This window comes from Drosophila sechellia, chromosome 2L (assembly GCF_004382195.2).
Source record: "Drosophila sechellia strain sech25 chromosome 2L, ASM438219v1, whole genome shotgun sequence".
Classification (NCBI taxonomy): Eukaryota; Metazoa; Arthropoda; class Insecta; order Diptera; family Drosophilidae; genus Drosophila; species Drosophila sechellia.
This window is the reverse complement of record NC_045949.1, coordinates 13,137,641-13,152,290: the sequence shown is the minus strand read 5'-3', so window position 1 is coordinate 13,152,290 and position 14,650 is coordinate 13,137,641. Positions and strand designations below refer to the sequence as shown.

The window sequence follows — 14,650 nt, the reverse complement described above, 5'->3', positions numbered from 1 at the left end:
TTCCACACCATCCCATCCAAGTTCCCCACCAGCTAGCGTAGATATGCTTTCGGTATCTGAAATATACCAGATTTGACGGATATCCAACACCCCTTGTATGGTCACACAACCAGTGCTGTAAAACGCATTCGCAGCGTAATCAAAGGTTATTTTCGGTTTGGAGATGTTTATATTAGTTTGATAAGACCAAATGGCAAATCTCAGTCCGTTTGTCTACTGGTCGCAGACCAAGCAAACCCTATTACTGAAAGTGGACCTCAAAGATGCCAAGGTAGGTGGGCATGCATTTGCATAGGTATACCGGCCAACCACAAGTGAAAAATCAATAATGGAAATTGAAAATGTATTTCTAGGGCGCCATCGCGGACTTTTCGCCGGTTTCGGTGAATTTCAGTGCCAACGGCCACGGAGCTCGTGGAGTGAATGCCTACAAGTTCGATCTGCACTTCTACGCCCTGATCGACGACGAGAATGCCACCTTCGTAGTCAGCGACAACAAGATCGAACTTCAGATACGCAAACTGGAGCCGGAGTGGTGGCCCCGCCTGGTGGCCACACCCCAGAAGCCCCACTGGCTCAAGATCGACTTCGATCGCTGGCGCACCGAGGACGACGTCGAGGTGGAGGAGAAGCCGCGCGATGTGCGCCAGGACTACGAGAAGGAGTACGCCGATCTCCAGAAGAGCGAGCTGGGTTACATTAAGGGTAAGATAGATTTTACCCCACTTGCATTCGTCATGTGATAACAACCCCCTTTTGTTTATCCCACAGAAAAAACCAAGAAGGTGTACATGATCTTTTACAACCTGGCCATGTTCGTGGGCTACCTGTATATTATGGTTGTAATGGGAGTACTCTACTATCGCGATGGCGTCGATAGCATAGGCAAAACCTACGCCAATGTGGGCAACGCCTTCAAGTTTATCCAGTTGCTGCAGTATCTGGAGGTGATGCACCCCATGTTCGGTTACACCAAGGGCAGTCCTGTGGTGCCCTTCTTCCAGGTGTCCGGACGAAACTTCATCCTGTATCTCATGATCGACATGGAACCGCGCATGTATGCGAAGCCCGTCGTTTTCTACGTTTTTATAATATGGTCTCTGGTCGAATTGGTGCGGTGAGTGTGCGGCGACTTTATCGGAATATGGATAAATGTCTTATCTACTGAACTTTACCCCCACAGATATCCCTACTACTTGGCTCAATTGCTGGGCCGCGAGGTGGGCCTGCTCACCTGGCTGAGGTACACCATCTGGATACCGCTCTATCCAATGGGCATCCTGTGCGAGGGCATTATCGTATTGCGCAATATTCCCTACATCGAAGAGACGAAACGGTTTACCGTGGAAATGCCTAATTCCTGGAACATCACCTTTGACATGGCTCTCTTCCTGAAAATATACCTAATGCTGCTGATCGTGCCGGGCAGCTACCTAGTTATGTCGCACATGGCCAAGCTTAGGTCCAAAAAGCTCGGAAAGGGGCGCGCCAAGCGCCAACAGCACCTTCACGCCGACTAGTCAACACACTGCCTGGATCAGGGCATGACCGTACGATTTCCTATTTTCTTTTAAAGTAAGCAGAAGTCCAAAGAAATATCTACATCCACCATATATTGCAACATTGACGTTCATTAAAATATTCTATCGAATTGCAAATGTAAGTTTTTTCCATAACATAGTAGCTATTCTGCTCATATTCGAGAAAATTTAATTTTGGGAGTAGTTGGTAATAATGCCTTACTTACATTCAATAGTCCCAGGAGTATTCAAATTGTTTAGGCACACTTTAGGAACTTTATAGAAAAATTTGTATCTCCTTAGACTACCTTAGGCTTGGTACACGGCATCTGATAGTCGAGGCAAACTACCTCTCTTGTTTGTTTATAAAGAAACGTGCTTGCATAATTCATATGTTTTTGAACAAAGCCAACATACCAAAAGATTACGCGCACTGAGGGTAAGCATCCTGTCAGGCATTGGCTATTGTTCCTCTCTTGCCGTTTGATGGGTAATCCAATTTGCGCTCGAGGACGATGCACAACTAGCTGCTGATCCACTTGACCCGGAACTGGCTTTGAATTCCAGCTGAAGCTCACTGGCAGCTCCCAACTTAGTCATTTCTTCAAGAGTGCCTCACATGCAGGGCGTTTATTATTTATGGCAAGTATTACGTGGATACCCTTTAACTATAACCGGATTCAAGTTCTGTTCCGAACATAAATTGAAAGTGGGTGGATATAGCCGGTCGAATGGCGTTTGTGGCTTGTGTGGCTTGTAGGTGAGCGTGCTGGCACCTTCTTCACATGGCTTCAACAAAGTGGAACACTAATGGATTTGACGATAGTGCACCTGGCAGTTGTCACCTGCTGTTGGCGATATTAATGATTCTCGACCGGCCCGCCAATTCGTCCAACAAGCCAGCGAAATTTATCCCCATCAAGTCCCATTTCGCGTGAAATATTCATTGCAATTTGCACTTTCGTTCACTCGCCCGGCTCGCCTGCACTTTTTTCTCGATTCCTCCAGTTTTTGTGGGTCCCGCTAGGAAGTGTGTCCCTGCCCGGGGTTAACGTTCAACTAATCACCGACCGTGGCCAGCCGGCAGCTAATAAACCTCCGGGAGAACGGCCTGCTCACTAGCAGATAAATGGGTTTTTGATTAATGCCGAGTGCGATTGATTTTCGGCCATTGGGCGAAGTGGAACCAGCGGTTTAGCCGGCCACTCAGTGTCTGAAAAATGTGCGGATTTTTTCCATCTGACAGCAGTCGTCGGTTGAGGAGATGTGGAGGAAGTGCAGCCATCAGCAGTCGCTTGCATTCATGATTTAACGCCTTCTGTAGTTTTTCACTCGGCCTGCGCCCCTGCATTTTGGGGCACCCCCCATCGAGGTGGTCGTTTATCTACCGCGCCTCTGGCCGGGCAGCCCACTGGGCAAGGTCAGCAGCTAAGCCACGCGCCCGAAACCAAAAATATGAACAATTGGCCCAACGTAAATTGCACGCAATCAAAGATAAGTGCGCCTGGTTGCCAGGCGATGGGGGAAATCCAATACCAAAGCTGTCAGGTTGCCAGCATGAGGACAGTGGAACATGGAATCTATTAAGCAAAATATTAAATCAACACTTTGGAGCGTTTAGGAAAAAACTACGTATACGCCACCGAGACGCTGCTTACAGCTATTACTGGATTTGAAACTAAATGAAGATTTTTTTTAATTAATCATTTTCATCAGAATACACTCCATTAACTCCAACTTATTGGGAAATCATTCTTAGAAATTCCAATAAATTCGAGCTTTCTAGTTTAACTTTATTAGTAGAAAAGTGATTTATTTGTGCCCACATAGCAGATTGAAATGCAATCTTAAACTTATACGCATTGCTTATTTTGCAGGCCATCTGTATGCCATGGCTATGGTGTGATTTCCTGTCAATATATAATGAATGCATCAGTTGGCGCATGGAGCACAGAGAAACCGAAGAAAAGGAAACCGCACCCGACCAACTCTGCACTCTGCAGTCTGCACTTGTTAATGACCTCTTTGTGTCGGACATCGAAATGCATTTCCTGGCCGGGCCACATGGCACGAAAGTGTGCAATAAAACTTCCACTAATTGCAGGACATAACCGCAACGAGGTTGCAGCCACACACACACACCACACCACACCACACAAAGTGCCGAAAGTTGCACGAAGTTTATTGTATTTAAAGGAGCACAAAGGATGCAAGGATGCATTTTAATTACATTTATTAGCTTAATATCAATTAATTAACTCGAGTTGCTGACACTTTATCATTGCCAAACGAACTTCACCCAATTGTTGAAAGTGCATTGGGGCATTGAAAAGTAAGCCTAATAATCTGCATACATTGAAAGTGGCGAGAAAGCCGGCAATGAAAAGCAATAAAATCCCATGTAATAAAAGCCATGTATAGTACGTGTATGACTGTGGCCAAGTAGGTATCAGCAAATACTATACCGCATATATATTTATTCGCCGTATGCATTTGCAATGATTTGTGTGCTCAAATGGCTGGAGACATCGTCAATGGAGCCACCAAAAGCTGACTCAGAGCCAGCAACAATTTAGCATTTTGCATCCGCTTTCGACTCGAATTGCTGCTGCTGGTGGTGCTGATGGAGCTGATGGCGCCAGGCCAGAAATCCATTGATGGCATCCGTTCGATCCAACCATCCTAGCCCCTTGTGAGCCACACATCCTTACTTTATGGCTACTAAGTAGTTCAACGCCAGGGAATCCCAGCTTGAATTTCTAGCCACTGCGAAATTAATGTGGCAAACGGTTGGCCTTTGAATCACGTAGCCAAAAGCCCTGGCAATGGGCAGCATCGGTTTTATTATAGTTTTCTTCGCAAAACTCGTGATAAATGAAAGGCAGTGGCAAACAGATGTTTGTGATAACTACTCACACCCAGATTCCAGGACTCGGACTTCGGCTTCGAGTGTAAGTTTATGAAAAATGAGCCCAGATGATTATACAATGGCAGCTGCAAAGTGTTGGGCAGCAATCAAATGTCATCACTTACAAACTTTTTGAGGGGCACAAAGGCAAAGCGAAATATAATTCAACTGAGCATTTTTACAATCAAAATTGAACTGGATGCCGCACTCAAAGCGAATCACAATGTTGAATTACAAAAAGATTGAATTTCCGCCATTCAGTTGGCTGTAGAAAAGTAATTTATCACAGCGCGCAGTTGTTAAATAGTAATGAGTTTTAAAAAATGCAGTTGATGTTGCATTTTTAATTTGGGGAATTTAAGTTCTAACTTATATACGAAAGTATAGTGGAAATATTTCAGTTTTTAAGTTTAAAGACTAAGCGTTATAAATAAGTGCTCTAGCTGTGTCCCTTGCCCCATGACCCTTACTCTTTTGTTCGACTCGCCCACAAAGTGTTGGCCAGCGGGCAGGCAATGAATCTTCAAAGACGCTCTGCAGAACCACCCAACCCACCCACTTTGATGGTGGCTTGTGGGTGGTGGGTGGACAAAAGGCCACGCAATCGTGCGGCAAAAAAAAAAGGGCTGACAGTGTAGGGAGCGCAAGTTGGCCAAATGTTTTTCCCTGCCCTCTTGGTTATTACATATACTTTCACTTATATCTGGCTGGGAATTGGCTTGGCTCGCCACTTTGGGCCTGAATCGGCCTATTTGGGGAAAGGGCTCCAGTGCTCGACTCAACTGAGCAATGAAGGCCAGCGCAATTACCGAAGTGGATAATTAGAGTTTGAAGAGGAGGCCATGAGGGCTGCTTAAAGCATGTGCCTGAATAAATATTTAAGCAACTCTGCCCGTATAAATTGCAAATATTATTGCCCACGAATGCCCATGGTTATAATGTGGTGACTTTGTCAAATAATAATGTGGAATAAAAGCGTGCAGCTTTGGAAAAATTAATTTTTATTCATGCAGAAGAGCAGCAGTTCATGTTTATTTATGCACACATCAGCTGTTAAAATTCATTTAAGACCAAATGGCATTTTATTTGCGCACACAAAGCAGCCGAATGTTTTGAAATTTAAAATTTAATTAAAATCTCATGCGAAAAATGACACAATCCAGGCAGAATACATTGCTGGAAACAAAAGGAAGGACCGCCAACAAGGACCAGCTCATCCAAAAGCCTAAGCCAGCTGGGATATTTGGACGAGGGCTCAAACACTGTCCACTTTGTGGGTCCCTCGGTGAATTAAAAATTTACAGCAATGAAAAGCTTTTTAAACGTGATTAATTTGATATTCTTTACATTGTTTCTTTGTAACTTGTTTTAAGAAGAAGCTAAGGCGCGTGGAAATAATAATATTTTCATTATCTGGCAGCTTCTAACTTGTATATACATTACTATTTTTTCTTATCATCATCGATTTAGCGGAAAATAATTCGTATAATAAGTGTCATAAATTCATCCAAAGCTCTAATTAACACATAATCATCATTTTAATTGAGCTAATTGATTAATGGCAATCGACCGATTGTGTGTTCCATTAAATGTTGCAAATGTTGATGCTAACGACTGAGTTAATTATTGTGACAATTTATTAGTTGTTCAAATTAAAGCTCTTGCAATCTGAATATGAAGATGAATTTATTATCGAATTCGTTGAAACACAAAGATTAACTGCCCATTTGAATGCATTAATTAGGTTAAACAGTCATAGAAGCTATATGTTGATATGTTTTTATATTTTTCACTATTATGGACATTATTATCATATTGTAAATATTACTTGTAAAATTACTTTGTAAATATATAATTTCCGATAAATTGGAAAAGAAATCGTAAGGTCATCAGTTTGCTTAAAAATAAGTTAAATTACTTAGGATGTATGTAAAATAAGCAAGGCATGCAGATTAGCTTTTAAGGCCCAAGATTGCCTCACCAGTGTGGATCTCTAGGAGAATCTCAACTGAAAGAGAGTGAGTATATTCATCTAAAATATCTTAAATTTTATTCAAGCCTCAGATTAGCGGCCCCGCATGCTTCTTTTGGCCCTTCAGAACCCTGCGATTGTGCGGCATCGCGTAGCACAACTTGCTCCAGAAGAGCGGATCACCCCACTTGAGGTAGGTGTTCAGCTTGAGATAGGCCCGCAGTTCGCTATCGATGCCGTTCATGTGCTCCAGTTCCCGGTAGAGGATGATGATGATCCGCTTGCGTTTGTCCTGTAAAGTGGCCTGGTAGGCAATCCGGAACTCCATGCGGGCCCACACCGAATCGATGAAGTGCTGTGACAGCACGATGATCACACGCTTCGAGTCGTCCACGGTGCGAACGATCTGCTCTGGAATACAGTCGCCCACCAGCCAGTCCCGATCGTGCAGACACAGCCGGAAGGGATGCGGACCACTCTCTAACTTGGGCAAGAGCTTACTAATCAGCTCCTCGTCCTTGTGCGAGTACGAGATGAAGGCGTCGTAGGTCTTGTCCTTGTCCAGCTCCTCCTCGGAGACCCACCACAAGCACAGATTGTTGTTGTACATCCAGATCTTCAGCTCCTGCTGGAACATCAGGTAGAACACGGTGAGCAGACAGATGACGATCACCAGGCCACCGACCACACAGCTGATGAGCAGGACATACGATGGACACAGCTCGAAGGCCTCCATCTGCTGGAAAGCCTTTTTCTGCTTGGTGCAAACAATATCGGCGATGTCCCGCACCCGCTGCGGATTGGTCCGCACAAAGAAGAGAAGCGACAAGGATTCACAGCCACAGGAGATGGGGTTTCCCGACAACGATAGGGTCATTGTGTTGTTCGGCTCCTGCAGGAACAATATGAACTCCTCGCTGAGTGACTGAATCTGATTGCCTCGCACATCCAGATGGATGAGATTCTCGGGCAGCTGATCACCGCTTCCAAGGGTGGTCAGGTTATTGTCCGACAGAAAGAGTCCACTCACATTGGCATAACCACTGTGTTCGCTCACGGTGGGCAGACTGGTGAGGCTATTGTTGCCCACCTTGAGCACCGTACTCAGCAGCGTGGTGCGTGGCAGATGCGGAAGTTGCCCGAGGCTGGTTCCTCGGCAATCCACGATCAGACTGCCGATACTCCGCTGCACCCAGCAGATACATCGGGGATCGCACTGCCACTCGGCCGACTTGTACTGGCAGGACTCGTCATTGGTGCACACCACCGCCTCGTAGTTCATCAGTAGCGTGGCCCCGTAGAACTGGGTGTTCACCATCTCGATGTAGTTCAGACTGACCACATCCTGGAACACACTCGGCGACATCGCGGTCAGCGAGTTCTTGTTCAGACGCAAAACGTTCAACGAGGTCAATGGTGCGAAAATGGTGCTGCAGGAGGAGGAGGAGATCTCAGAGGGATTAGATTGACTTTAATCAGGAAGTAGGGGGTTCCAAGTGGGGCTATCGTTATCTACATACCATCCCGAAACTATTGTCCTAATGCTGTACAATAACATTGATTCTTTTAGATAAGCTATCGAAAATATTTGTAATTTGTACATGTTACTTACATATTTATTTAACAATATGAAAATGGTTTCTAAATAGTATTTCATAAGTGGTATAGCCTCTAAAAACATATATGAGGAATTAGAAGGCGGAGTTAGGTAATTTTATGTTAAACATAATGTTCATGTTTGCAAAATCTAATAATCATGAATGCTTAATTTACAACACTTTCCTTCTATTAAATTTATACAAAAACTTCTATGGTGTTGCTTAGAAAAAAAGAAGACTACAAATGAAGTCTACAAATCAACATGATAATGCTCAGGTTTCAAGAAAATCAGTATAAAAAGTTTTGATTGTAAATCTCAATATTATTAAGAACATTGTTCAAAGCCATTTTTTAATATCGGTGAAAAGTTAAAGGCTTTTTCTATAATTAAAATCTATCAGCCACAAAAATATCTAATTAATTTCTATTCGACCACATCTTATCAAACGACAATAAGATTGCCATAGACAAGAACTATAAAAAAAAATATAATACGACTTTCGTTTCTAATGGCTTCTTAGAAAGATAAAGATTCATAATGAATTGCTTAGAGATTTATAAAAGTATTTGTGGCGTAACAAATACGAAATAGCAGTCTGATTTGGGCACAAATTACTACTCCCAGATAAGGATCAACCAATTAATAATGTTTGGCATACTTTTTGGCGCCAATCTGTGTACAATAATAATACTCCAATTAGTATCTGAACGATAGGAGCCGATAACCCCACCTGTCTGTCAGGGGGAGACATGGAACTCTCGACGAGCCATTACTCGTGCCCCGGGGTACTGATAAGGGAAATAGCAGCAGCCGCAACCACAGCGATAAGGCGGAGAAGAGTGCCTTCGATTAATTACTTTGGTTAGAAGCAAGTTCTCCAGTCCGGACCCTATCGCTAGGTGGGCCATCTATTAATCAGCGTAAGCAAGCAGGTGGCGAAAACAACAAACAGAACCCCCTTTTCCACCCACCTCGACAAGTTAGTCAGTCTATTTTTGGATAGATCCAGCAGCGTTAGATCCCCCAGGCCTTTGAAGACATCCTCGTGCAGAGTGACGATCGCATTGCAGGATAGATCCAGGGTCTTAAGATTGACCTGGTCCAGGAAAATTTCACCCGGAAGCTCCATGAGATCGTCGTTGCCATTCATCTTGATCAGCTGCAACTTGTTGGTGCCCTTGAACATGGTGCGATTCACACTACTTGTGGCGGACGCCAGGCGCACCTCCTCCAGATTAGTCATGGAACCGAAGAAGTGCGACTGCAATTGCTTGTCGCGCTCATGAGACGGACGTATGAGGGCGAGACTCAAGTTGCGCAGTTGCTGAAGTTCGCGGAGCAGTGGATTCCCGAATGACACTATGCCCGGACTCTCGATGGTCAGCGTTTTCAGAGTTCCATTCACCGTGGACAGCATATTCCCCGGCAACGTTGTCACGTTCACGCTGAGCTGCAGATCCCGCAGGTTGTCGAAACCGTGGAATATGGACTCCTGCAGCTCCGGCAGATGGCTGTAGAACTTGAACTTCTTCAGGCCCGGAACTGAACCAAAGTGCCAGGTGGTAATGTTTTCGGGCTGCGAAGTTTCCATATACCCGTCGCCCGAGTTCAGAACGTCGCGTGTGACTACCGTTTCCAAAGTTCGATCGCGGAAAATAATCGTCTTCACTGTCTGCACACCCAAGGTCTCGAGCAACTCGCTCACGAACTTCTCCGGCCAGAAGATGTACGCATCGAACTCGATCTTCACCAGCGAACTGATATTGAAGCGCGGCAGCCACTGCAATTCGCTGGAGGCATAGTAGCTCATGTACAACGATGCGCCCGGCTCGGAAACCTCCAGCAGCATGGCGTACTCATCCGGACAATGGAACCGCACCACATTCCCCTCGGCGGCACAAGTGCACTGCGGACTAAGGCCCAAACAAAAGGTGGGCAGTGGTATGATCTGGCCCGTGGCAGCACGGAGCACCAGGTGGGCAAAAAAGAGCCACACTACCGGCAAATAGGTTAACATTTCGCGCACAATTCACTTGGCCGTTTCTTGGCATTTACCATAATATTTATGATTATTTGGATTTCTGGTTTTCGCGACGAGCAGCAATTGCGACGTGGTTATGTGGACACGGCGAATGTTCGGCTATGACTAAATCACAGCTGTTTGGGATCCCTGCCAATCAGCCAACTCGCTTATCAGGCCAAGCCAACTGGTCTGCAGACGGTTTTCTATTTTTTTTTTATCTGTGCTTTCTTATCACGGCCTCTATCGCAGTCGAAAGCACCATTGACATGGCGCCTTTATCAAAATAGAGATGGCAGAAGGCAATCACTCGACCATTTTCACCCTTGATGGTTCAAGGGTGGTTCAAGACCATTGTAAAATGGTTCGGTCAAAGAACGCAGGTAGTTTTCCATGCCTTGTTCTATCAATTTGTAATAATAATAAAAATAACCAACCAAAATGTCAGTACATTTCATAAAATTTACTTAAAGTTAGTCCGATTTCGTACAGATACCCATCCCTATCACTATCCGTCGATTTATAATCGGGGGTATTTGGCACCACATGAATCATTTGAATACAACTAATTCGACATTCATCTTAATTTCCAAGACACATAAATTTAAAGATAACGTATTTTTAATACCCTACTTTTGGCTATCTTGCGGAATTTATTTATGCCCAAATGTCATAATGTTAATGGCTCGCTCATGTTCGTTGTTTCTGCATTTCGTAGCCGCCGATAAGAAGTGTTTATATATTTTTTATATTTCGTAGTGACAACTTTGAGCGGTAACTTTCAAGTGTTTGCACGTTCACAGAAAACAACCGTCGTGAGTCAGCGAACACAAAATTGGTAGTCACACAGGCCGTATTCTATCTTAGTGGCATAATTTCGGGCTCTCTATCTTTTTAAATTACATACTTAGGTATTTCCCGCACTAATCAGTTAGTGTAATGTGTACTCTTAGGCTCGTAACCCGTTAATATCCTTGATTCAGGATATTGGTCGAGGGGATTTAACAGGAAAATAAATAACTCATGGGAATTAAACTGTTTTTCATCCATTAAAAAAGGTGCCCGCCATGAATATTCGATGAGAGGAGCCAATATTTCGCCCTAAGCCGCGCCTTGAACTGTCACGCATGGAACATATCCTGCCACATCCTGACAGGTGTGTGGCATGCCACGCCGGAGCTTATCGAGCCTCGACATCTGGGGAGTGGGACAGACGCTCAAAAATAAATAAGGGCCGTGCCGGGCCAAGTCAATCACTTAAATCGCTGCGTCGAAGGATGTGGCCTTGAACGCGCCAAGGACAGCCCGTCATTATGGACTTTGGCCCATTGTCGAGTTGCCAAAAGTTGCTGCGCTCAAGTTGAGCCGTCTTCATTATAAGTTGCTCATAATTCATTTCGCGTTGGCGGACAGAAACTCAATTAACAGTTTTTCGCTCCCGCCAGGGACATTGGGCCAAAAGTTTTGAGCGACATTTTAATTGGGTGAGCCCGCTCAACTCATGCAGTGCAGCATCGCCACAGGACACACATCAAAAGTGACCTTTTTTGGGCCCGACTAAATGTGAAAAGGCAAACACAATTACACGCCCAATTACACAAGCGGCAGCCAAACGATGGCAAAGGACTTCCCACGCCACTCTTCTGCGTATCACGCATACGCACTGTGGTCCGCAAAACGCATAGGCAGAGTGGTGCACCTTTTTGTACGACTACATTTATATTTTTATATATTTAACATTTAGATATTTTGTTTCCACCGTAATCTATATGCACGTAAGGCAAAATAATTGAAATATAATTTTCATAAATGTATATTAATTAAATTATTATTTTTTAATTTTATATGATTGAAAATAAACACATTCACAAATTTGAATGCCAATTAAAAACATTAAATCCGATTTACACTTGTTTAGCTAAAAATGAACTAAAACATTATTCAGCCCAAAGCGATCAAATAAAATCCAATTATCCGATTATGAGGATTATCTATGCAAGTGCATCTGTCCATCTGGCCTTCGGTGCTGGTGTTTGCCAGTGGAAAACAAAGGACGCTTGACTTTTGACTTTTCGGGGCCGAAAGACTGTAGGCAGGACTTGTACTGCCTTGTTTTGTAATGAGGGGACGTGCTAAAAAGTCACATCAATCAGAGTTGAACCGAATCATGATTCAAAGGGTCACATTTTCTAAGAGTCAACACCAAATTAACGTCATATCCACACACACTGGCATACTGGGTCGGTGGTGATGCCAGAAACAGGATTCCAAATCCTCTGTCAAATGTCAGCCATTTCCATTGTGTTGGCAGCCATGCAGCTGAGATTGGACCAACCCTATTTGACATTTGGCAAATTGCATGCCAAAACGGAAATGCATTTTGAGTAGCGCATTCCAAATTAAATCAAAATGCACACAGAACCCCGACAACAGCTAAGCTCTCTCGATAAATAAGCGAACAGCATAAAAATCCCAAATTGTGCTTCCCTTGCAGTTCGCCAACCGCAAATACATTTTCCTCTGCCATTCCGCAGATGAGTGGCTTTTGTGTGTCAGTAGCTCTGTGCCAGTGTGTACTTGGAAAATCAAATCAAAACCCATCCGCAGAAAAAAATCGAATAAATGAAATAGAATAAGAATGGGAAGCAGGATCAACTATTAGCAACAAATCAATACAGTTTTGTTACTTGTCGGTACGAGCGGATTGTAAGGCATCCTTGCATTCGGTCTAGACTCCTCACCGAAATGTGCAACGTTGCGTATACGCAATGTGTACAACACAGTCGAGTGAGTCGGGGTAATAGAAAATGCAAAAAGGGAATCGAGCCAAGTGAAAATCAGTTCTCGGTGCCGAGTCGAAAATTTGTCAAGATTATCAGATTTTCTGCGTGCCTCTGGGGCTCTTTCCTTTGGTTTTATAGGCACTCAAATAATGACTATAAAAACACGAAAGACATTTTTAAATGACGAGCGGTCTCTTTCAAACTAAGTAAAGTTAAAAGAAATAAATAATAGTAAAGAAATAAGCATTTCCGTTGTTTGCTCATACAAGCAGATCATTTCTCATTGTGTCTTAGAGTTCCCATCGCAGCACGCGCGCATCCTGGTGCAACCATCTTCCTGCCCTCCGCATCCACATCTCCACGAGCTACTGCTTGCGCCACATTAAATGGCAAAATTGTCAAAATGCGGCAACAAATGGTGACCGTGGCACGTCCGGTTCTTGTATTTCTCTTTGTTTTTGTCTTGGCTTTTCCCAACATTTCCTTTATAATCATTTTTGTTGAGGCCGCCCATTTTGTGGTAGGTGTTGCTCCATCTAACTGGTTGCAAAACGTCGAGGGCGAAGGATTCCATCCATGTGGGTGTGTACTGGCCCGTTGGCGACTGTCGTTCCAGTTTGTTGGCCGCAGCTCCATTGTTAGGTGCAACAGCAGAAAATGTCGTCAACATTATTGTCAGCCACATGTGTGGTCCTTTGTCTTAGACCTTCTCCGTATCTCCTTCTAGTATCTTGTTTTTTCTTTGGCTTGGCAGGATTGCGTTTTGTAATTTGTTCGCTACATTAAACGCTTCTATGGCATTTTGAGAAATGCAGTGTGTGGATTATTTTGCAAGTTTCGTTTGTGGACTACCTCTTCGTGAATATTCGTTTGCAAAAATAAAACTTAAATATTACGAGTAGAACGTAAACAGGGAGCAAAACAAAAACCCTTTGGGTACGGTTAACCTTTGGAAATAAATTAAAAAAAAACGAAAATTATCGAAACTTTCTGCAAGTATTCAAAGAAATTAAGCAGATGCAGGCCAGCCTCCTTGAATTTCCTGACATGTTGGGTGACAGTTTTTTCATTTTATTTTTGGAACCAGATGCAGGCCATGCGACATCGCAAGTGTTCGAATGCATCGAGCCATGAAGCAACTACGCCAAAATACTGAAATATCCAACTGCAACAGAGGCAGCAGCAACAAATTCGACAGAAAAGTGCGCGAAAGAAAGAGCTACATAAAAAATGCGGACAATGGCAAAATAATACGAAACTCGACTGTAACATACCCTGGAAATTTCAGTTGAATGCGAAAATAGCTTGCATTTTAAGTTGAAAAGAAAATATTTTACTTTGGGATTACTGCTAACTTCTAAGGAATAGGTTAACTTTTTATAAAAGGATAAATGTCTTATACTAATTCAAAAGAAGACTTTATATTATTAAAACTTTAAACCCTATATAAACTTTCATCACAAATATTTCATTTTTATACATATGTGCGCAGTATGAGAAATGTGTACATTAAACTCTAGTTTGTATACCCAACATACCCTTGATCTCTTCGTTATAAAAATGGCAAAAAGTACGAAATGCCAGGGCAACAAAGTTGCAAGTTGAGTTCAGCAAACAGCGCACAGCGGCAGCTCTATATAGTGCACTTTTTTTTATACTAGACTATATATTCGCAAACACATTTGTATCTGTGCTCTATCTGCTCTCCCCTACCTGTGGCGCCCCGAAGATGGAAACGAGATAGAGGGCAAGCGCCGGAATGAGGATGAGTCCAACTTTTTCAAGTGCCTGGCTGTTGAGTTCTCCATCCTAGTCTTCCGCCCGCCTGCAGCTCTTCATTTTCCCCT

The 14,650-nt window shown here is 43.6% G+C and overlaps 3 protein-coding genes across 5 annotated transcripts in view; 1 reads left to right on the top strand and 2 right to left on the bottom strand.

The window, feature by feature from the left end:
• The window catches only part of LOC116803633, a 54,607-nt gene that overhangs the window by 24,846 nt on the left and 15,111 nt on the right, over positions 1 to 14,650 (bottom strand). The window lies entirely within an intron of this gene.
• Positions 112 to 1,658, top strand: LOC6617873 (very-long-chain (3R)-3-hydroxyacyl-CoA dehydratase 3). The gene is made up of 4 exons (XM_002042145.2): positions 112 to 271; positions 354 to 705; positions 772 to 1,117; positions 1,184 to 1,658. The coding sequence occupies exons 1-4, from the start codon at positions 191 to 193 to the stop codon at positions 1,518 to 1,520; spliced, it is 1,116 nt and encodes a 371-aa protein (XP_002042181.1). The 5' UTR covers positions 112 to 190; the 3' UTR covers positions 1,521 to 1,658.
• Positions 6,096 to 10,151, bottom strand: LOC6617872 (protein toll). Its single transcript, XM_002042144.2, has 2 exons — positions 8,972 to 10,151; positions 6,096 to 7,830 (listed from the first exon to the last, which is right to left on the bottom strand). Exons 1-2 carry the CDS (start codon positions 10,015 to 10,017, stop codon positions 6,489 to 6,491), a joined length of 2,388 nt encoding a protein of 795 aa, XP_002042180.1. The 5' UTR covers positions 10,018 to 10,151; the 3' UTR covers positions 6,096 to 6,488.